This window comes from Asterias amurensis, chromosome 17, assembly GCF_032118995.1.
Source record: "Asterias amurensis chromosome 17, ASM3211899v1".
Lineage (NCBI taxonomy): Eukaryota > Metazoa > Echinodermata > Asteroidea > Forcipulatida > Asteriidae > Asterias > Asterias amurensis.
Window position 1 is genome coordinate 1922389 of NC_092664.1, and position 24422 is coordinate 1946810.

The 24422-nt window shown below is 38.8% G+C and overlaps 2 protein-coding genes across 5 annotated transcripts; one reads left to right on the forward strand and one right to left on the reverse strand.

The window, feature by feature from the left end:
• The first annotated feature begins 555 nt into the window (after positions 1-555).
• On the forward strand, positions 556-22701 carry LOC139949746 (glycine receptor subunit alpha-2-like). The gene is made up of 9 exons (XM_071948277.1): positions 556-686; positions 3453-3532; positions 3926-3993; positions 16915-17144; positions 17889-17971; positions 19173-19343; positions 19785-20011; positions 20691-20849; positions 22420-22701. Exons 1-9 carry the CDS (start codon positions 637-639, stop codon positions 22663-22665), a joined length of 1314 nt encoding a protein of 437 aa, XP_071804378.1. The 5' UTR covers positions 556-636; the 3' UTR covers positions 22666-22701.
• On the reverse strand, positions 5750-14924 carry LOC139949745 (uncharacterized). Of its 4 annotated transcripts, none has more exons than XM_071948275.1 (2): positions 14511-14902; positions 5750-7553 (listed from the first exon to the last, which is right to left on the reverse strand). In XM_071948275.1, exon 2 carries the CDS (start codon positions 7513-7515, stop codon positions 6607-6609), a length of 909 nt encoding a protein of 302 aa, XP_071804376.1. In that variant the 5' UTR covers positions 7516-7553; positions 14511-14902; the 3' UTR covers positions 5750-6606. The 4 variants fall into 4 exon arrangements, with proteins under 4 accessions (XP_071804376.1, XP_071804375.1, XP_071804373.1 ...); XM_071948274.1 differs by lacking the exon at positions 14511-14902 and adding an exon at positions 7930-8154; XM_071948272.1 differs by lacking the exon at positions 14511-14902 and adding an exon at positions 7837-7910.
• Positions 22702-24422: the final 1721 nt, after the last annotated feature.

Below are 24422 nucleotides of genomic sequence, written 5' to 3' on the forward strand. Positions count from 1 at the left end.
TTAGCATAAAACCTTTCGTGGTGACGAGTAATGGGGAGAGGTTGATGGTATAAAACATTGTGAGAAACGGCTCCCTCTGAAGTGACATAGTTTTCGAGAAAGAAGTAATTTTCCACGAATTTGATTTCGAGACCTCCGATATAGAACTTGAGGTCTCGAAATCAACCATCTAAACGCATACAACTTCGTGTGACAGGAGTGTTTTTTCTTTCATTATTATCTCGCAAGATCGATGACCGATTGAGCTCAAATTTCCACAGGTTGGTTATTTTATGCATATGTTGAGATACACCAACTGTGAAGACTAGTCTTTGACAATTACCAATAGTGTCCAGTGTCTTTAAGGAAGGGCTTTTAAGAGGAGATGCACCTTTGTTACTTTTCTATTATGTACTTGAGCACCTCACAACTGATTAGCCTTTATTATGCCCTCCAGCATCTCCATTGACAAGTCTTTACTTTGTTTGGAGCTAGCTTTTCAACCAAGTATTTAGCGGAAACATTTCAATGATTAGATGTATAATAAACCAGTCGGGCATGACCGGTGGCAGGGAAGCGCACTTCAGCCCGGCCATGTGGTAGTTTGCTGTCGTCCATTACCCAAAAGCGGCCGTCGTTTTGCTCTTATCGCTGCCAATGCCCAAACGGGACTCACAAACGGGACATAACAGTCTACTGAATATAAGGTAAGAACAACGATTACAATGGGTGCGTTTCGATTAGCTTCCCCGGGTCGACCACGTGTGCAGATAATTACCCAGACGTTCGTCCTGGAATAAAACCCCGCCACACACCGGGGTCGACCCAGGGAAGCTAAACGAACGCACCCAATATTGGCCAAAATACGTGCGACAAACACTGGTCTTATATATATGAACTTAGTATAGGCGTCTCCAGACCATTCACATCACCCCAGTGTCTGACCATCCAAAAAGGAAATAACTAATTACATTCTGTCTTGTCCTTCCCCCCTACCCTACAGATATCCCCCTTTTTAACCCGGCATCATTCACTAATTAATACCTTGTTCTTCCCCTTCCGATCCCCACCATTGAAATGATCCAAAGTACTTCCATATTGCATATTTTAGTTGGTCATTTTGTTAATTGTCATTTTAGTCTTCGAGAAAGAATCTGCAAGCCGAAATGACTTTTCGGCTATTACCTGTTTTTGTTTTTGCATTTACGGTCGTTCGATTAGCTTCCCTGTGTCGACTCCGCGGTCACTTCGGTGAGCCCATGACAAGAGCTAATCGAACTATCACACAATATTGCCCTCTCGTGGTGAAGACATGCACCTTGGGCCAGCCCCAAGTGACCCATTTCACAACACTCCACAAGCAGGGCACTGTGGGCTGACCCGGGTGAGCCCCTTGAATGACGTCAGAGCTATTCGAACGCACCGGGGCATGCAGGGGTCAACCCATGGAAGCTAAACGAACGCACCCATAATGGGTCCCTGTGGTAACCAAAAAGACCTTTGTTAGGCCATGGAGGAATAAATTTTAGGCATTGTGCAACAGCCGATTACTCTCAAACATTCCATTGTTATTTAGGCTATCGTGTTCTGAAAATGCTGAGTGGAACTTTTATTAGCTGTCGTTTCACTTGCAAACTAATCATAGTTAATATTTATCTCTGCCTCTGCTGAAAGTGCCGAAATTATTGTACAAATTGCGAAAAAGAAGAATTTAGTTTAATATAGGCAATTCAAAAAATTACTGTGACGAACCTTCCCTTGCTATATTGGAGTGGGGATTTTCCCTCCAACTCTAAGCCCTTAACTAAGCAGACACAATTAGGAAACAGTGTTATACGGCTCAAATCTTGAGATATAATCGTAAACAGCGTCATTCAAAATGGGGAGTTTTCGTCACTGGAGTATTTACGTCTTGTACAGGGTTTTGGGTATCTCCATTCTTCTCACCCTTTGGCACCTCACCTTTGTTGGTGCATTTGGTGATCATCTTAATGGGTCCCACACTGCAAGCATTGACGGCCAACCAGGAGTGTAAGTACATGTAAACCATGCAGAGTTTCTGTCAGTAACTCCACATTATGCAGTATTCAGTCTTTTCGGAGACTTTCCCATGCGATCATCATCTAATAATTACTCAAAATAGTCCTTGGTCTGCGACAGTTGCCTGGCAACGGCCATTGTTCTTTCTTCATCCAGCCGAGAGAAACAACGTTGAAGGTGCTGATAATTTTCGTTTTGTTTATTGCCAAAGACCAATATTTCCAGTTGTTTATCTCAACATAAATGCATAAAATAACAAACCGTGTAGATTTGGACTAAATTTTCACAGTGTCCTTATTTATGTCTGTCTACATTTTCGTATAGAGTCTATTCTGTCTTAGCTAAATATCGCTATAATTGTTAATGCTCGTGTTAGTCCATTGTGTTTTGTTTGTCTTGGCATATGCCTACCACAATTTTTTTATTTTTCCGTGATGCCCCCATTTCCAATTCCCCTCAATGCTGTTCTTTGTTATTGTTATTTTGAGTATCTGTTGGAATGGAATTAAATGTCTTGAAATGAATGAAATGACAATGATGTTTTTATAGGTTTGTTTGGCTGCATGCTTTTTATTTTCTGTATTTAATTTTTACGTTTTTTAAATAAATTAACAGGGACTTAACAAAATTGGTAAGAAAAAAAATCGTGACGATCACAGTTTTACATAAAACTTACAGGGTCTAATGATGATGATAGTACAAAACATCCCGTGAAGCATTTCTGTCTGAAAAGTAATACAACGAATATGTCTCCACAGCAGTCACCGTGGTCAAGCCGTTAGACTGCAGGACTTACAATCACAAGGTTGTTGGTTCGAATCCCCCAACTAACCGCTGATTTCACAATGACTAGTAGAATAAATATTGTCGTCTAGTTACTGAATCACAATTCATTGATTTGTGTATTTCATAATCATAGACGTTAAACCAATGTTTGTATGAGAGAGATTGGTTGTTGCCAGCTTGGTGTTTATACCCCCTTGTGGGAGTTTGCCAAGTTCCCTTGATGGGAAGATCATTAAAACAAACAAACAAACAAACAAACAAATAAACAAACAAACAAAAACCTTGCAGGGTGATTGTTTGAGTGTCTTTACCGCCATTGAATGATAAGAACCCACTGTTATTTATTAAATTTCAATTAAAAATAAAATATAAAATAAAATAAAACAAAATGACGGTCATCTATGGTGGCCATGTAGGGACATCGCAAATATCTTTGCAAATATTTTCGATGTTCCTTCAGGGCCACCATAGTCATCTTATGGTTTGGATGTTGGCTAGTTTGGACTGGAAAGGTATCGAATACAATGGCATTTTAGACCATTTTATAGCCGTTTCCCTCTCACACGGGACTCTCTATTTGAAAATATGTATTTCACAAAACTGAATTGGACGTTAATTGCCTTTCCTCTCTGTTTTTTTTTACACAGTTTGTACTCTGAGTTTAGCATTGACGATGCTCTTGCTGAAAGTGCGCGCTATAAAGCCGAACGACCAAATGAAAGAAATGGTAAGTTTCAAAGAATTAGTTGACCGAGATTTATGATTTAAAATTGATAATTTCTAAAAGAGAAAATATGCCTGTTTTACTGAAAGCACTCATGTTTGTAGCTGTCCATGGATGTTAATGATTGACTGAATCTAATCATCTAAAGTAAGTATAACAAAGGGTATATGGAAAGGTTTGCAGTAACACCATGACTATCTCCAATGAGTTGGTTTCAACTCGACGTTTCGATCAGTATGCTCTGATCGTCTTCTGGGGAAAAAAGCAAAGGGTGTAGATTCATTCGTGTTGTCAAACTACAGTGTACGCTCCGGCATGACATGCACCGATGTAAAACGATTATATTTCTTATCAGTTTCTTTTTGCTAATTCTCTCTCTCTATTTGTCTCTTTTAGATGTGAATGATATCGTTTACTGCGCTCTCAGAAGAATAAGCATGGATGACATTGACGTGGTGCACACGGTAAGTCTTATTTATGTGGACATAGGGAGATAAACCAAAGCCCCATCACCATTCCCTCCCCCCCCCCAAAAAAAAAAAAAAATCAATTAATAGTAATAAGTTAAAAATAAAAACGGAACTAAATAAATTAGTAAAATAAAAAATTAAAATGAAATAAAAATGAATAAACAAATACAAATAAACAAACAAGTACAAATAAACATAAAAAAGAAAAAAAGAAACAAAATAGTGTTTACAGATGTCCGACCAAATTCAAAAACTTTCAATTAAATATCTCTCGTGATTGGTACATTTTTGCAACAAATTCCACACTATTTTTGAATAGGTGTGTGACGTTGTTACAGACTGTGGCCATCTGTTTTTGTTTTGCCTTCTTGGCGTTCCATAGTTTACCATGACCTCGGTTGGTAAAAAAGTGGGATGTGTCATTGCGATGGGAAGGTCGATTACTATTGTACTTTGATCTACGAGAAAACAATTCAAATGAAGACTTCTATGAAACCAAGTTTTCTTGAGATTAAAATTTATTCAAACAAGTTTTCTTTAAAATAAAAATACACATAGCAACTTTTTATATAACACAGTCACATTTTTGTTAACACAAATAATTTCTAAATATTTCTGTAGTAATGGTGTTATAACGCTGCAGGGTTAACGTAATACACCTGCAGGATTTACGTACTAATATGCATGGTTGTAAAACACAAAGTTCAACGAACAAATTACAAACATGATGTTTAGGCTACATACATCGACACATCAATTGTAATGAAAATTATCATAATTAGCGTTAAATTATTTACATCATTAGAAGCGGCAGCCTGTGACTACTTGAATGTTTAAAGGTACTGGACACCTTAAAGCCATTGTATACACTTTCGGAACAGAAACAAAAATAAAAGTCCACAGATTTACAAATAACTTACAGGGTTTACTGAAGGTAATGGTGAAAGACTTCCCTTGAAATATTATTTAATGAAATGCTTTACTTTTTGAGAAAACATTAAAACAATATTATCAATTCTCGATATCGAGAATTACGGATTTATTTTAAACATATGTCATGACACGGCGAAACGTGCAGAAACAAGGGTGGGATTCCCCGTTATTTTATCTCGACTCCGATGACCGATTGAGCCTAAATTTTCCCAGGTTTGTTATTTTATATGTAAGTTGTGATACACGAAGTGTGGGCCTTTGGACAACACTGTTTACCGAAAGTATCCAATGGCTTTAAGCTGTCAAAAACCAGTATTCTCACTTGGTGTATCCCAACATTATGCTATATATAATAATAATTATGAGAATTTGACTCAATTGGTCATCAAAGTTACAAGAGAATAATGAAAAACGCACCCTTTTTGTATCACAATTCAGATGCCTAACAAAATGCTTCAGCCGATCTACTTTCTTATTTGAGTTAGAAATTACCTCTTTAAAAAAAAACCCAAGTTATTTCAAAGGGGAGCAGTTTCTCACCATGTTTTATATTAACAGTTCCTCTTTGCTCGTTACCAAGTAAGTTTTTGTGCTAAAAAAAGTGAATTTCCCTCAGATTCTATGTCAGTTCGAACCATTTATTGGTTATTTTTAGCCAGTTTCCGGGTCACCTTTACCTGTGTCATATTCAATCGGACTTGGAATCCGGGTAAATTCATGAATCCGGGTCAATTCTTGGAATCCGAGTCAGTTCTGACCCAGAACTTTTTAGTGTGCATACTGAAAACATCACTGAGTCAATTGACTAGAAAAAAAATTATCATTTATGTGGTTTAATTTTACAAATCTTTAATTTGTCACCCAATCAAAAGAAATTAGTCAAAGCAGATTTTACTGATTTTTCTGAAGATTAGTAAAGTGCTAAATTTAATTAGTCTTAGTAAGATATTTAATTAGTCCTATACATGGCAGTTATTAGTCTTTTAATGAGTCGTAAAACTCAAATAATCAGTCGTCCGGATACTTTTGAGTTCGTCACTGTAAGTTGTTGTTGTCCAACAACTTTCAAAGATTTAATGAACACAACCTTGCGGGCCACAACCCCAACCCTGGGTAAAGGAACACGTTGCCTTGGATCGGTCGAGTTGGTCTTTGAAAAGCTTTAGTAACCGTTTGTTATAAAATGCGTATGTTTAGAAAGATATTTTAAAAGTAGAATATAATGACCCACACAAGTATCACTCGAAATTGCGTGGTTTTCCTTTCACCTCGTCGACCAACACGGTCGGCCATTTATGGGAGTCAAATTTTTGACTCCCGTAAATGGCCGACCGTGTTAGTTCGCAAAGTAAAAGGAAAACCACGCAATTTCGAGGCAAATTTGTGTGGATCATTGTATTCTACTTTTAAATTATCTTCCTAACCAATGCATTTTATAACACACGATTACAAACGCTTTTCGAAGACCAACTCGACCGATTCAAGGCAACGTGTTCCATTAAAGCACAGACTGGAAATTAAGCGTACGAACTTGACTATTGTAAGATTATGTATTAGTCTTTAAGATAGGTATACGTCTTTAACGAATATATTAGTCAAACAATATTAACTGTATAAACCAATAACCCTAACCCTTGAGCTTAATGAGTTCCCTTGACGGGAAGATCACACATTCTATCTTAAGGTGATGTAATAATTAAAGACCAAAACAAGGAACATCGTAGTAATTTGGAGGTGATCACGTGACGGCATTGCACCACCAGACTGACCATCATTACATTTGTCATTCAAATCATCCACAACGCACGTCGGCATGTTAAAGGTACAGTTATAGTCGTAGTCCTGAAAGCCACCAGTCCCGCTATAACGACAAGAGTACACATCTGCCAGACTATCATCTGAGATGGTAGTAGAATAAGAAGCATTAAACTGCCTTCCAACGTCTAGGTATTCGCTCATTAAATCGTTATCCAGCCTAGTGTCGCCTCTCCACATCGTAAAAATACCGCTGGATCTTCCGTCGATATCAGAGACGTTACAACGATACGTTACACTGTCGCCTTTCTTGACTTTATCAGGGATGTCTGACGAACATTGTGGTTCGGGGCGGCTCCAGTTTATCTTAAGCTCCGTGGATGCCCAGCCTGTAAGGCGGGCACCACTATCATACACCCAGTAAGCTGTGCAGAAGTAGCGATTGCCCGAGTCATAACGGTCAATGTTACTCAAAGTCATTCGGTAATCCGTGATGTTCTCATTGACAGTTGTGATATTCACGTCCGAAAATCTGTCCCGCCCATCAGAGTAAACGATTTGCTCCCCACTAGTTATTGGAGTCAAATCGGCACGAGGTGAGCTACCGTACTGCTTCATCTCAAACGCCACTGAATCAACAGCCTGCCCTTCGGATATGGTGAGTTGGCAATGACAAATAACTGTGTCGCCTTCGTCAAACTTACTCCCGAAGTAAGGATGAGTACCATCACTACGAAGCCACTCCATGCTCTTCGAGTATTCTAAGGATGCACCGAGAGTCGCAGCATGTAGAAGAACCAGACACTGCACAAACGTCTGTACTCCCATCTTAAATTCAGATCTTGTTATCTTAAACTTGTCGTCAACTGTGAAGGCAAAAAAAAAAAAATGAGCTCGATGGAATGATATCAAAATTGTTTTTTATATAAACCCGATTATCTGTACTTAGTCTATATAGACTACTGACAAGTCGTTAATGGTCTTCCGCCGTGAGATAGTCGAGAGTGGCGGTTTCGTAAATCTAAATAAATAACAATTGATCGAGCGGATTTTTCCCCCAAAAAATCACTCATTTTACCCAATGGAAAATCTCATTTGAGTAAATTAGATTAATACTCTACGATCGAAATTTTGCCTGTGAAAATGTACATAATAAAATTCGTAGTTGCATCACAACGCCTCTTGCTTAACGGAACATGGAAACCGTTAAGTTGTAATGGCGGACATTCAATAACAGCTTACCGTTCACTTGCTGCACCGATGCCCTCTTAAAAGAAACTGGTACACGATCGTACGATGTGTCGTGTAGTTTTTACAGACAGAGAGCCACAGTGAATAGACAAACCGATTCGATTTCTACAGAATCATTCATGCATACAAATCATCCGTACCAGTAAGTGCCGCCCGTTTCGCGAGTGGAAATAAACTGTGTACAAAAACACATTACAGTTTGGCTTTTGTACCATTATGACATGTGTACATGTACGTTTACAACACCAACGTACAGCGGAGCCCGAACGACCTGACAAGTCCATGATATTATGTAATAGGCTACGCCGACATCAATAGGGGACTTTCTGGACGCTTGGTGGCAGCAGACTTACCAGGTAAAATCCGTTTTTGATATTCCAGAGGAATTGCTACGGAAACCACGCAAACGGGGTAAGAAAAGGGGACTACGAGTGCGTCTCCGAAGACGGAAGCTTAACCCACCACTTCCGACAATTATTACTGGTAATGCTCGTTCTCTCTGCAATAAACTTGATGAACTTAATGCAAATACAAAGTACTTACACGGATATAGAGATTGCAGTTTTATGTGCTTCTGTGAAACCTTGTTTAATGATGTGCATACTTCGACTGATATTGATGGTTTCATATGTGAACGCATGGACAGAACCCAAGAATCGGGAAAAACTATTGGCGGTGGAGTCTGTATTTACGTGAATCGTAAGTGGTGTACTAACATCTGTATTAAAGAAAAACTTTGCTCGCCTGATATCGAGCTTATAACGGTGGGGCTACGACCATTTTATCTACTAAGAGAATTACCTCAGATCTTTGTGACTGTTGTTTACATTCCACCTCAAGCTGATGCTGACAATGCTGCGGCCAAAATCGCAAGGATCACACTCGAACTGGAAAAGAAATCACCCGATGCAGTTAACATAATAACAGGTGATTTCAACCATTGTGATCTTGAACCAGTGATGCCCCACTATTTCCAATATGTGGACATTCCCACCAGAGGTCAACGTACTCTTGAAAAGTGTTATGGAAACATTCCTGCTGCATATCGGGCATATGGAAAGGCACCTCTCGGCATGTCTGATCATGACATGGTTCACCTGCTTCCAAAATATAAACAGAAACTTAAGCAAACAAAATCAGTCATCAAAAAAGTCAAGAAATGGGACAAACAGAACATCGAAACCCTACGGTGCTGTTTCGAAACCACGAAGTGGAACATCTTTATAGACCCTGCTTCAATTGATCAAACTACTGATACCATCACCGACTACATAAAGTTCTGTGAAAACCTAGTCATCCTAAAAATTGAAGTTAAAATTTACCCCAACAATAAAAACTGGCTAAATAAAGAAGTTCGTCATCTCATTAAACAAAAGCACCGGGCACATTCCAATAACGAGGATCAAGTGAAACGTGAGTTAAATTCGGAAATCAAAGAACAAATCCGTCTCTGCAAGAAACAGTATGGCAAGAAACTTGAAAGAAAGTTTAACGATGGTGACCCCAAAATTCATGAATCCGGGTCAATTCTTGGAATCTGGGTCAATTTGTTTGTTTGTTTTTTTATTTCCAAATATCACAATAAATAATCATGAAACATACAAGAAATATGAACAACGAGTGATAATAGGAGGGCACCAGGAAAAAGCCTAGACTTGTACAGAGCCTGGACCCTTGATAATGTAAATTAATAGGTTTTAGTTTATAACAATAACAATATTGATTATTGAAATTAAGGTACGGTGTAAGGTATAGTGCAAACGGCAAAAATAACACAAAACAATGATTGTTTGTAATTAAACTGTTTTGAAAAAATTTGTTTGCTATGCAGCCATAAATACATATTGAGAGTTGGAGAGTTGATAACAAAAAGGAAAATTAACAGAACATTATTTAGGAAATTACAAAACTTGATAATTTGGAATGGATAATCATGGTACGCGTGTAGTTACAGGTGGTGTCATTTTAGACGATACTGGTTATAAGTAGGTTTTTCATGTATTTTTTGAAGCTGTGCACAGTTCTAAATGAAGGTATTGGGGTGAGCTGATTCCAGAGTAGGGGGTCTTGATGTCTGACTGTATTCATAAATAAAGTGGTCCGAGCCTTTCCAATATGAATTTTAGTAGCTGATCTAGTGTTATGTGAATGGATGTCAATATTTCGTGTAAAGAGGAGTCTTATGTTACCTGGTAACAAGTTAGATTCAAACTTAAACATAAGGACCCCAAGATGATATTTATACAGTTTAAAAATATCGAGTGTTTTAAATTGCTTGAAAAGGGGTGCAGTAAGCTCTCTAAAGCTAGAATTGGCTATAACTCTCAAGGATTTCTTCTGTACGATTAATAGCTTGTTCAGGTAAGAAGCATGAGTATTTCCCCAGGCTAGAATTCCGTATTGTAAGTGGGGCAATGCCAGCGTATTATAAATAGAGAAAAGCACATTTCTAGGCAGAATATGTTTAAAGACCTGCTTGAACGAAAATGTCAAGTCGTGAACTTTGCTGAATTCCACTTAAAATGTTTTCGATGAATAAGGAAATCGAGTCATATGATTATAAATAGGTTTCAATTGTGTAAAAAAAAATCATTTTGTATGCCCTTGTCCAGAGCTTTTCTGCGAGATTTGCGAAAAGCCCCGTTACGTAATCACTCTCAAAACGTCATAAGTAGATAAAGCCGCTTTGTTGCAGCATGGATGTATAACAAAGCAAACTCCCACAAATGACGTCAGCGGCATTGTCCTTTGACGCCCGCTCTCAACGGCAGAAGTGTTTTTAGTTTTTCAAAAACCTTTAGGTAGGGGCCTGATTTTTTACTCGATAATTACGAAAAGTTCAGAAGTGTACACATATCAAAATTACATTAAAATGGTAAACAAGTGCATTATAACCAAGTAAAAATACCATTTCTGTTGAAAACATTCCGCTCAGGTAGCTGTTTAAGTTTACGTAGAACACCCAAAACTTGGAATCAGAGTCAATTCTTGGAATCCGAGTCAGTTCTGACCCAGAATTTTTTAGTGTGCATACTGAAAACATCACTGAGTCAATTGACTAGAAAAAATTATCATTTATGTGGTTTAATTTTACAAATCTTTAATTTGTCACCCAATCAAAAGAAATTAGTCAAAGCAGATTTTACTGATTTTTCTGAAGATTAGTAAAGTGCTAAATTTAATTAGTCTTAGTAAGATATTTAGTTAGTCCTATACATGGCAGTTATTAGTCTTTTAATGAGTCGTAAAACTCAAATAATCAGTCGTCCGGATACTTTTGAGTTCGTCACTGTAAGTTGTTGTTGTCCAACAACTTTCAAAGATTTAATGAACACAACCTTGCGGGCCACAACCCCAACCCTGGTTAAAGGAACACGTTGCCTTGGATCGGTCGAGTTGGTCTTTGAAAGCTTTAGTAATCGTGTGTTATAAAATGCATAGGTTAGGAAGATAATTTAAAAGTAGAATACAATGATCCACACAAATTTGCCTCGAAATTGCGTGGTTTTCCTTTCACCTCGTCGACCAACACGGTCGGCCATTAATGGGAGTCAAATTTTTGACTCCCGTAAATGGCCGACCGTGTTAGTTCGCAAAGTAAAAGGAAAACCACGCAATTTCGAGGCAAATTTGTGTGGATCATTGTATTCTACTTTTAAATTATCTTCCTAACCAATGCATTTTATAACACACGATTACAAACGCTTTTCGAAGACCAACTCGACCGATCCAAGGCAACGTGTTCCATTAAAGCACAGACTGGAAATTAAGCGTACGAACTTGACTATTGTAAGATTATGTATTAGTCTTTAAGATAGGTATAAGTCTTTAACGAATATATTAGTCAAACAATATTAACTGTATAAACCAATAACCCTAACGCTTAATGAGTTCCCTTGACGGGAAGATCACACATTCTATCTTAAGGTGATGTAATAATTAAAGACCAAAACAAGGAACATCGTAGTAATTTGGAGGTGATCACGTGACGGCATTGCACCACCAGACTGACCATCATTACATTTGTCATTCAAATCATCCACAACGCACGTCGGCATGTTAAAGATACAGTTATAGTCGTAGTCCTGAAAGCCACCAGTCCCGATATAACGACAAGAGTACACATCTGCCAGACTATCATCTGAGATGGTAGTAGAATAAGAAGCGTTAAACTGTTTTCCAACGTCTAGGTCTGTGCTCATGATTGAAGCATCAAGCTTAGTGTTGCCTCTCCACATGGTAAATGTACCGCTGGATCTTTCGTCGATATCAGAGGCATTACACCGATATGTTACATCGTCGCCTTTCTTGACTTTATCAGGGATGTCTGACGAACATTGTGGTTCGGGGCGGCTCCAGTTTATCTTAAGCTCCCTGGATGTTCTGCTTGAAGTGCCGTTAGCCCAGGAGGCTGCGCAGTAGTAGCGATTGCCCGAGTCATAACGGTCAATGTTACTCAAAGTCATTCGGTAATCCGTGATGTTCTCATTGACAGTTGTGATATTCACGTCCGAAAATCTGTCCCGCCCATCAAAGTAAACGATTCGCTCCCCACTAGTTATTGGGGTCAAATCATCACCAAATGAATCACCGTACCTCTCCAACTCAAACGCCACTGATTCAACAGCTCGCCCCTCGTATATAGTGAGTTGGCAATGACAAATAACTGTGTCGCCTTCGTCAAACTTACTCCCGAAGTAAGGATGAGTACCATCACTACGAAGCCACTCCATGCTCTTCGAGATATGTAAGGTTGCACTGATGAGAGTCGCAGCATGTAGAAGAACCAGACACTGCACATACGTCTGTAACCCCATCTTGAATTCAGATCTTTTTATCTTAAACTTGTCGTCAACTGTGAAGACAAAAAAATACAACAGTTGAGCTTGATGGAATTATATCAAAATTGGTTGTATACAAATTCGATTATCTGTACTAATCTATAGCTTTCGCTCCTCTCTACACATAGTTAAAGAAACATGTTGCCTTGGATCGGACGAGTTGGTCTATGAAAAGTGTTTGAAACCGTTTGGTATGAAATGCATATGGTTAGAAAGATGTTTTCAAAGTAGAATATAATGATCCACACAAGTATCACTCAAAATTTCACGGTTTTCATTTTACGTCGCGAACTAAACACGGTCGGCCAGTTATGGGAGTCAAATTTTTGACTCCCATAAATGGCCGACCGTATTTGTCGACGAGGTAAAACGAAAACCACGCAATTTCCAGGCACATTTGTGTAGATCATTGTATTCTACTTTTATAACATCTTTCTAACCATGTCGATTTTATAACAAACGGTTACAAAATGCTTTTCAAAGACCAAGTCGACCGATCCAAGGCAACGTGTTCCTTTAATTGCTTTAACATTATATTGTTTTTGTACAAATTTATGTACAACCACATTTTCGAAGTGAAAATATTCGCAAAATGCTCTATATTGAAATGTGCTTTAGGGTTATTGCGATTAAAGACACTAGACACTATTGGTAATTGTCAAAGACCAGTCGTCTCACTTGGTGTATCTCAACATAATAACAAACCTGTGGAAATTTGAGCTCAATCGGTCATCGGAGTTGCGACTTGCGAGATAACTATGAAAGAAAAAACACCCTTGTCACACGAAGTTGTGTGCTTTCAGATGCTTGATTTCGAGACCTCAAGTTCTAAACTTGAGGTATAGAAATAAATTTTGTGGACAATAACTTCTTTCTCGAAAACTACGTCAGTTCAGAGAGAGCCGTTTCTCACAATGTATACTATCACCCTCTCCTCACCTCGTTACCGAGTGAGGTTTTATGCTGATAATTATTTTGAGTAATTACCAATAATTATGTCCACTGCCTTTAATTGTAAAGCTATTGGACCCTTTCGGTAAACAGTATTGTCAAAAGGCCCACACTTCGTGTATTACAACTAATATATATTATAACAAACCTGTGAAAATTTAGGCTCAATCGGTCATCGGAGTCGGGAGAAAATAACGGGAAAACTCACCCTTGTTTCCACACGTTTCGCCGTGTCATGACATGTGTTTAAAAATAAATCCGTAATTCTCGATAATATCGAGAATTGATAATTGTTTTAATGTTTTCTCAAAAAGTAAAGCATTTCATGGAATAATATTTCCAGAGAAGTCTTTCTTCATTACCTTCTGTAAACCCTGTAAGTTATATGTAAATCTGTGGACTTTTGTTCCTGTTCCAAACGTGTACTTTACCCGCAACCCTCTTTTTTATGGTGAAAATGTACATTCCCTGGGTCGACCGCGGTCTGCCCCGGTACGTTCGAATAGCTTTGACGTCAATCCAGGGCTCACCCGGGTCAGCCCCAAGTGCCCTGCTTGTGGAACGGGTCACTTGGGGGGGGGGGGCTGCCCCCAGGTGCATGACGTCACTACGAGAGCAGTGAGTGATCGTTCGATTAAGCTCTCGTCATGGGGCACACGATCACCCGAGTGACCACCGCGGGGTCGACACAGGGAAGCTAATCGGACGCACTTATCGATAATGGCAACAAGGCCTTGCTTCGTGAAGCAGTGCAAAGGCCGACATTCAGAAAAATCTTACCGTTCACACAGTGCTGCACCGATGCCCTCTTGAAAACAACTGGTACACGATCGTACGATGTGTCGTGTAGTTATGTACAGACGTTCGTTTCGACAGCCACAGTGACCAAGAAGATGTGAATTTATAGACAAACCGATTCGATTTCTACAGCGTCACTCATACATACAAATGATCACTACCAGTAACTGCGAGTTGAGAAATGTGTGTAAAAACACACATTACAGTTTGGCTTTTGTACTAATATGATATGTGTACATTTACGTATACAACACACAACGTGCGGAGCCCGAAAATGACCTGACAATGATCCAGGATATTATAATAATAAATGTATACTTAAAGGAACGCACTTGCTTCGCGCTATACCTACAATGGGTCTAAAGTTGAAGTGCAAATAACACACGTCATTGACCGAAATGATACCATTCCCCGAAATGATGTCATGTATACCACACGGGTCACGTCACTCCATGTGTTATCGTATATACTATCTTATTGTGAAATACATACCAATGGTTCCGTTAATATTGCTCCATGGTATGAGTCACGTACACCACCACAATGGTCCTTGCTCAATGGTCATACGGAACAACACACTGAACCCGGATCAACGTGGAACAACTATTTGCATTTTGTAGATACAGTCACTAAGTTTGTTACAGAGATTAAAGGAACACGTTGCCTTGGATCGGTCGAGTTGGTCTTTCAAAAGCGTTTGTAACCGTTTGTTATAAAATGCATATGGTTAGAAAGATGTTTAAAAAGTAGAACACAATGATCCACACACATTTGCCTCGAAATTGCGTGGTTTTCCTGTTACTTTGCGAACTAACCCGGCTTATTTATGGGAGTCAAAAATTTGACTCAAACGGTTACACACGCTTTTCAAAGACCAACTCGTCCGATCCAAGGCAACGTGTTCCTTTAACAGATCAATACAATATTAAACAACATAGGCCTTTACAGTACGGAAGCGTTTTGCCGCCACAGTAAAACAAAATCTCTCTTATACGTACACTATATGAATCCAAGTTTATCGTGTACGTACACATGGAACTTATATGATACTTCACGAAGGCAACGAAGAGGATTGCCTCCATGCCCCCATGTCATTTGCCTTGGTGCCCTTGAAATGCTCCCAGTAGAAACTTACAATTTCCTCAAAGACCATTATTCTCACTTGGTGTATGTAGGCATATCCCAGTATCTGTGGAAATTTGGGCTCAAATGGTCATCAAAGTTGAAGAGAATATGATGAAAGAAAAACAATCGGTGCTTAAAGACACTAGACACTATTGGTGATAGTCAAAGTCTACTCTTCACAGTTGGTGTATATATCTCAACATATGCATAATATAACAAACCTGTGGAAATTTGAGCTCAATCGGTCGTCGAAGTTCCGAGATAATAATGAAAGAAAAAACACCCTTGTCACACGAAGTTGTGTGCTTTCAGATTCTTGATTTCGAGACCTAAAATACTAAATCTGAGGTCTCGAAACCAAATTCGTGGAAAATTACTTCTTTCTCAAAAACTACTCCACTTCAAAGGGAGCCGATTCTCACAATGTTTTATACTACCAACCTCTCCCCATTACTCGTTAACAAGAAGGTTTTATGCTAATAATTATTTTGAGTAATTACCAATAGTGTCCACTGCCTTTAACTTTGTGTGCTTTCCTCAGATGCCTATTCAGGCCTGAAGTCTTTTATTATTTGAGTGAGACATTACCTCTTTCTCAAAAACTACGTTACTATTCAGAGCATGCCGAGGGAGCCCTTTCTCACAAGTTTTTTATTATAACACCCCTTACAAATAATGTGCCTTTTCATTGGTTTAGAGCGCGTCACATGATATGTCTTAGTTTTACTAGACGGCGGCCGTGTACAATTGCATCGTTTGCCGTGTGATAGTGCATCGTTTGCCGTGTGATAGTGCATCGTTTGCGACTATCACACGGCGTGCAGTACCCAGACGTATTTTTACCCACCTCGAACCCAATCAGTTGTGCATCTGTATATCTGAAACGCGCGTACGAACGTTACGTGTACGAGGATGATAAATAGTCTGTGGGTGTGTTAAAAAACAAATATTGATTGCTTTTACTTGTGCTATGGTTAAACTCCGACTCCCTCGGTGATCCCAGGAGCGTTCCATTTCCCCTCGATTGGGCCTCGGGAAAATAGAACGCTCCGGGATTACCTCGGGAGTCGTAGTTTTTACCATAGCACTCGAGCAGTCAATATTTGTGTACTAACGACGGCTCTCAATTGCTCTTTACCAAGTCAGTTTTTTATGGGAACTTTAATTGTTATTTTGAGTAAATAGTAATACCAGTGTCAAGTGCTTTGAAGTTCCTTGAACAATATTTGTGTTTCTAAGACGGTGTTTTGTCTTCTTTCAGGAGTTCACCTTAACATTGACTTTGGAACAGCATTGGGAGGATCGCAGACTCCAGGATCTACTGCCCGTTGACTCTAACGCTACGTACGCAATCCGTGGGGACTCCATTGAAAGAGTCTGGGTGCCAAACTTGTATTTCCCTCTGATGAAATCGGGCAAATTTCACGAGCTAACGACGACAAATAAAATTGTGTTTGTTAACAGGGAATGGGGTGTGGGGTACATTAGCAGGTACGTATACCTTCCACAGGCTGGCTCGATTTAACACTCACTATAAGATTTATAATTCTCTTGCAACTTCGTTTACCGAAGCACACATTTTGACAGATGTTGTTATTTTTATGCACAAAATGTTGGGATACACCATGTGAGATGATCTTTGACACCTAAAAGGTGTCCGGTGGCTTTAATGGTTAAGTTTTTTTGCCTTGAATTCCGGAATACTTGTAAACATTACATGGTGCTGTAAAATTAGTAGTTCCCAGATACCTTATGTATGTTTAAAGGCAGTGGACACTATTGGTAATTACTCAAAATATTTATTAGCATAAAGACTTTCTTGATGACGAGTAATGGGGAGAGGTTGATGGTATAAAGCATTGTGAGAAACGGCTCCTTGTGAAGTGCCATAGTTTTCGAGAAAGAAGTAATTTCCCAAGAATTTGATTTCGAGACCTCAGGTTTAGAACTTGAGATCTCGAAATCAACCATCTAAACGCACACAACTTCGTGTGACAATGATGATTTTTTTCTTTCATTATTATCTCGCAAGTTCGATGACCGATTGAGCTCAAACTTTCACAGGTTTGTTATTTTATGCATATGTTGAGATACATTAACTGTGAAGGCTAGTCATTGACAATTACCAATAGTGTCCACTGCCTTTAAGCGTTTTGAGACGCCATTCGGATGTATAAAGCATGCACTATATAAATACCGATTATTATCATTGGTTAAAACGGTTTGTTCTTTTAGATTGACTCTGACACAGACCTGCTCATTGGACCTGCGTTTGTTCCCATTTGATGTCCAGCGGTTTGACACTCATTTATCTGCATGTAAGTGTAACAATGATTTCCCATGTAGGCCTAGAATTGATGACAAGTCGTCAGGCGCTGCCACTGTTACAAACACACATTCTGCCGTTCATGCAACAGTCACAGTGCGATTATACTTTCATGCAACGGTCGTGGGTAGCGCGTGGCAGCTGACTCACACACATACTGGGATCGAGAATGAGTGTACCGTCCCCGTGACCACACCGCGCTTAACAATTACCGACTTGATTTCAAGACTAATGTAGGTGTTTATTTTTGTAATGTAGGTCCTACGTTTACATTACAAAAATAAACATGTTTCACCAACAACCGAAAATAAGGTCATATGGGTTCACCCTTTGTGAAGCTGCTTTTTTTTCAAAGCTTCGGAGCCCTTTCTGATAACTTAAAGAAGAGAAAAAAAATCAAAAATACGGTTTCGGAGTTATGATTGTATCAACGATAAAATTTAATCTTTATGCTTGAACCGGAAGTCAATGTAAAATGGAGTCACATTCTATGTACCGTTTCCCAAGTTTGTACACACTTTTATATTTAATTTGCTCGTAAACATCCAATGTGGGGTTCAGTATTTATGATTTGTTGAATCGATGGGATAATAAATGTTGGTGCTGTTCCATCCAGTGACGTTGTATCTGTTGACTTGTTTTAAATTGAAAAGTGTACATGTATTGTGTTAATAAGATTCCAATTATAGTAACTGTGCTGTACACTACTAGTTCCACTGTTGTTATTAAAAACATGGTGGTGATGGGAAATAGTTTAACCGGGAAATATGACCCTTTAAGACCAAGTTGGTCTGTAGTGAACGTAATTTTTGCGAGATTAAGGATATTGTTGCAGATCCTTGGGTAGCAAGAACTAGTTTTCGGAAGGTTTTCAGGTTTGAACCGGAAATAAAAGTCAAACGAGGTCACACTATGCGATTGTTTTTTTCTGATGACGTATTAATGAGAAAAATACAATCTGTGGTTCAAGAGTTCAAGATTTGTTTTCAAAATTAAACTTCATTTTCCTGTTTGAAAGTCAAGGTCAAACGGTGCCAGCATGTGTATCGTTCCTTGTGGTCGAGAAGCTGTGATTTTTTAAATTATTAATTTGTATCTTTCAGTTTGGAAGTCGATGCAAAGAAGTCATGCTCATTCTACTAAATTATTGTTGACGTATGAAAGTTACACTTTATGTTGTCCTTTCCATCCAGATATGTACACAGTGGACGAAATAGAGCTTCGTTGGTTAGAAGAGTCGAAACAGGGTCAGTCATCATGGCTCATTGTGAACAACGTACCTCAGTTCAATTTATATGAAGACGAACCGCTCAAGACTAGTAATTTCACCATATCTGAGGTGTATTTTTACAACTATACTTTTGGTAAGTGACACGTAACGAGACTAACCCGTTTTGGGGTTTTTCTTTTGGATGTTCAATATACTGTGGCGGGAAAATGTTTTAATTGGTCGGACCAGGGGTGGATTTCACAAAGAGTTAGGACTAGTCTTATCTCGAGTTAGGACCAGTTCAACTCGTCCTAACTTAGGACTATCCATGCAGTTTGTATATCTCCTAGGAATAGTCCTAAGTTAGGACTAATCCTATAACTCTTGTGAAATCGAAACCTGGGTCCTCTCACAGATGGCTTTGTATGTCTTTTCACACTGACGCTCGGGGAAACTATGCCATGTTCCTTCAGAGCCACCGTACCAACGCAAAAGTGTGCCATGTAAATTGGTAAATTATTTTGGTTTTTCTTTTCAAATAATCGAAATGGTGTAGGCCAATTGCTCCTTGATTGTTTTTTTCCTGCACCCAAAGAATTCTCGGCGCTGAATGCATCTATCTATTTCTACCGAGGAACAAGTAGCTTCATATTGACACAGGTCTCAATACCGTTCCTGTTGACCGTACTGTCATGGGTGAATTACTTCTTAGACCCTGAGCAGACTGCAGCCAGGGTGTCACTGGGCATCACGACCGTCCTCTCGGCTGTAACCCAGGCGAGCACTGCACAGCGAGGACTACCCCAGTTACAATACAACACGGTCAGTTACAATCCAGTTTTTACAATATCAGATAATTTAAAAACCTTTCAGGGGTTGTAGTGATAGTTTGACAGAAAATAAATTAAAACAAAATTATGTTTTTTATTTTGTTTTGTTGATTATATGTGTTTACACTATACAACCGCAGAAATTTGTGTAAGCAATTATGTTGAAAGTGTTTTCTAACTGGAGATTCCGAGTTGATTCCCGTTGAGCCCACCAAATTTTGAATCTGGTGCACTAAACTGTTTATTTAAAGGGAAGGTACACGTTTGGTAATTACTTAAAACAAATATTAACTTAAAAACTGACTTGGTAACGAGCAATGGAGAGCTGTTGATATTATAAAACATTGTGGGAAACGACTCCCTCTGAAGTAACGTAGTTTTTGAGAAAGAGGTAATTTCTCACTAAAATAATAAAAGACTTCTAGCTATAAGTCTTTTATTCCTATCTGAAATCACACAAATTCGTCCAACAAGGTTGTTTTTACTTTCATCATTTTTTCGCAACTTCGATGACCGATTGAGCCCAAATTTTCACAGGCTTGTTATTTTATGGTTATGATGGGATACACCAAGTGAGAAGACTGGTCTTTGACAATTACCAAACATGTACAGTGCCTTTAGGTGATACAATTCGTACAAAATATAGTAATAATAACTCATCATTTATCTAGATGTTGGATATATGGACAGCAGTTTGCTTGGAGATGACCATATTAGGACTGATTGAGTATGCAGTGGTTCACATTTTGGTGTTTCGCGCCAAAAGATTTGAGCGAATGATATCTCAGCAGACGACATCAACGTCCGTATCGCCTGAGCATATAACAGAGGTATGTTATTTTATCCATATGCATGTCAGATTCTCATTTAATATACAGGTTGAGTCAAAAAGAAGTTGACCAGGATTGATGATATTAATTTTGTTTTTTACCCATACACCGATGTGTGTTAGCAATGTATACTTTACTCAGTATTTTCCTGAGTCCTGTGAAAAGAAATATCACACGCATGTTACTTGGGTTGGATTTGAACCCACGACCCTTGCAATTCTAGAGCAGTGTCTTACCAACTAGACTACCGAGGTTGCCCGGTAGCTAGAGGCAGTTTGAATCCTATGTTTTGGCAGCGGGTACATGATTGGTGATGTTTTTAAAAACAAACAAATGACACAAAGTAAAAGACGAACAAGCACAAATCCCTTGAGAAATTTTTATCTGTAATGTCATGTTATAATTTGATGAGAAATAAATAAAACTAATTTCCCGCTTGGAGTTCTTTTTTTAAATTTTAAATCGATGTCATGCAAAATGGTTAATCAGTTTTCATTATAATTATCTCGTGACCCAGATGGCAAGATCGATCTCAAGCTTCTACGTGTTGTCAGTTTATGTATAATGGTGGATTGCATAAGATGCTTACACTGTCAGAAATTATTTTGATGACAAAAACCTATTATGTAATGTTCCTTTAAGCAAGGAAAACCCCATTAAGATGTCACATAAACCATTAGCAAATCGCTCTGATGTTATTGAGTCAATAACAATGACTAGACTTAATCATCAACGCACACATTAAATACCAAAATAATAGATCTAAAGTAAATTTTCAAAATGAAAATACATTTATATCAAGTATTCGATGTTGACAGTCGTCAGAGATTATTTTAAAGTGGCTGACCTTCTGAAACAAAACAACTCTTTTTAGCCTTCGAGAAGACTCTGCTAGGGTCGAAAACGTCAGACATTATTAAAAAATATATTAATTGTGTGACACTCGAGCAAAGCCGTTGGTCCCGCACAAACGAACCCAGTGCACTTATCGAAAAGCGAAGGTGGGGTTCGCTCCTGTGTTCCTAGCCTTTTGTCAAGGCGTTCATGGCTTGTACAGCTTCGTAGATCTAGAGCCGCGGTCCTAAGCGACTGGAACGGGAGACCACACAGGCCTGAGACCAGGGCCCAATTTCATAGCGCTGCTAAGCAAAATAATTTGCTTAGCATGAAATTTCTCCCTTGATAAAAATAGGAATTCCAACCAAATTTCCACGTGATTTTCAGGACAAGCAAACAACAGCTGCATACCAGTGTAAGAACCAACATGCAACAAATGGAGTTTGGTTGGTAACCCTGTTTTTATAAAGGCAGAAATTTCATGTTAAGCAATTGTTTGTGCTTAGCAGCGCTATGAAATTGGGTCCACAAGGATACGGTGTTACTGGCTGTGGCCGCTGAATCCGCCGTAGCACCTTGTAAACCCTAAAATAAGGTGCTATATAATTGGGTCTGTGAATTCACAGCTTCGTTAACCTATCTTTCTGTAAAAATGTACGCGTCTTGAGTATCTTGTTGGTATAAAGGCCTACGTGCGCTATATAAGACTTCGGTTATTTTCATATAATTTCAGAGTTCTTTTATAACTGAAAGGAAGATGGACACGCGTAGATTTTCTTCCAGTGAGAGAATCCTGAATGACGATGGTAGCCAAGCTGATCTGCCCTCGACAACCAAGACACTCCGATCTTCAGCCATTCGTTATCGACTCTGGGCTCATCGGATCGATCTTACGTCAAGAATCATCATGCCAGTCGGTCTCTTAATAGCTTTGTGTACTTTTGCTATTGAAATAAACCTACTTACAAAAAACACCTAAAGTATACAAAAGATATGTTTGTAATGCAATTATGTTTTCTATTTGCTTTTTTTAGCTGTGGTGTATTTTAAATAAATTACTATATTATATACACATGTTCTTATTCTGTATTATAGCCTACGTATTGACTGTACATCGCTTTGAAACAGTGTTAAAGCGCTTTATAAATGTAATTAAGTAAGTTAAGGTAAAACCCTTTCGTTCAAGGCGTTTGCGATTTTGTGTTTGCTGAATCCTGTGGGAAAAAGGGGCTTCTGGTGTTATTCAAACCTAGGACCTTATTGTCATTCTAAAGCAGATGTTTACCACGACTATACCACCGAACGTTTGTCACTTCTTTTGAAATCTGTCCACAAGCTCGTTGTCATAGACATAGATTCATACCAGACCAAAGTTAGACTTGTGGACAAGTCGTTAAATGTCTGTCGCGGTGATAGCGTTCCGACTCTCCCTGGATTCCTGCGGTATTCTACTACTGCTGTCACGACTACGGTCCCATTTGATGGGGAGTAGAAGTCGGCAACCAGCAGTTCGCACGAGAGCAGCGATCTCGCCATAGCACCGGCACAACTCGACTATCTCACCGCGTGGGACCATTAACGACTTGTCTACAAGTCTAGACCAAAGTATACGGGGATGGAGCTACTATCGACAACAGGGTTTGCAGTATTTCTGTGATGGGATGCCGTTGGCACCAACGTGGTAGCTCTCCTCTGTACCTTTTATAAAACTTGTTTGTCCTTCTTTAATCCAGGATTCCAGGCTTGGTCGCAACATTCAAAATGCGGCCTTTAGTTAGGACGAGTTACTCATAACTCGCCGATAGGATGCATCCTTCGCGAAATCGGCTGCAGGTCTTTGTTTTCCCATCGCATTCCCGTATAATATAGGATGCATTCTAAATAAACTCCATAGGCCTACAATGCAAAATACTTAATATTTAAAAATACACGAAAAATACTTAGAGAGAGAAGTCTCACTAGAGTAGATGTGAAAACATTATTCATTGACTCTTGAACTTTAACATTTTGAGTTATTTATCCTCCAAATAAAAAAAAACCTTAACAAGTGTAACTTTAGAAACGTCCGAGCATCAATCTTGAAAACTGTCCCTACACCTCTTGGAAAATAGGACAAATTATTTCAGGGCCTATCATCGAAAAAACCTTAAGTTGGAAGTCAACAACCACAGGTCACAATTAGGCAAATATTTCACACTGTATCTCTTTTTGGGGGCCCTAACATATGTCTAGAATAGAATATTTTGAGGGCCTTCAAAAAATATTGAGGCCGACGCTCTGTTTACTGCCTATAGTGGGATGCAACGCACCCATCAACAAATACATCTTTACTCGAGTAAAGAGATGTTTTACCTCCAAACAAACACATGCAGTCAAAATGGCAGGCTTTTTGAAAGCATGTGGGCGTTTTCCCCTCACAAATCGTGATGTTCACTCACCATCTCTTGTGTATTTGAGTCAAGTCTGTGTATTATCTCATTATTTTGTTGTCAAGAACAAAATAGGCCAAGGATTGAGTGTTTTTGCAGGGTGAAAAGGGGCTTTTCAGACCGATTGTGATACACCTGTTGTTCAAGTCCGTGGCAGGTAAGGTTGACCAGTTACATTATGCCTTTTTAGTGTATCACTATACTATATAAATACAGGATGTCTTGAACATTTGTTATTATTGACTTAATTGTGTGTTCTTACTTATGTTTCAGCTGTAAATATTGTGACAAATTTCCGTATTCTCCC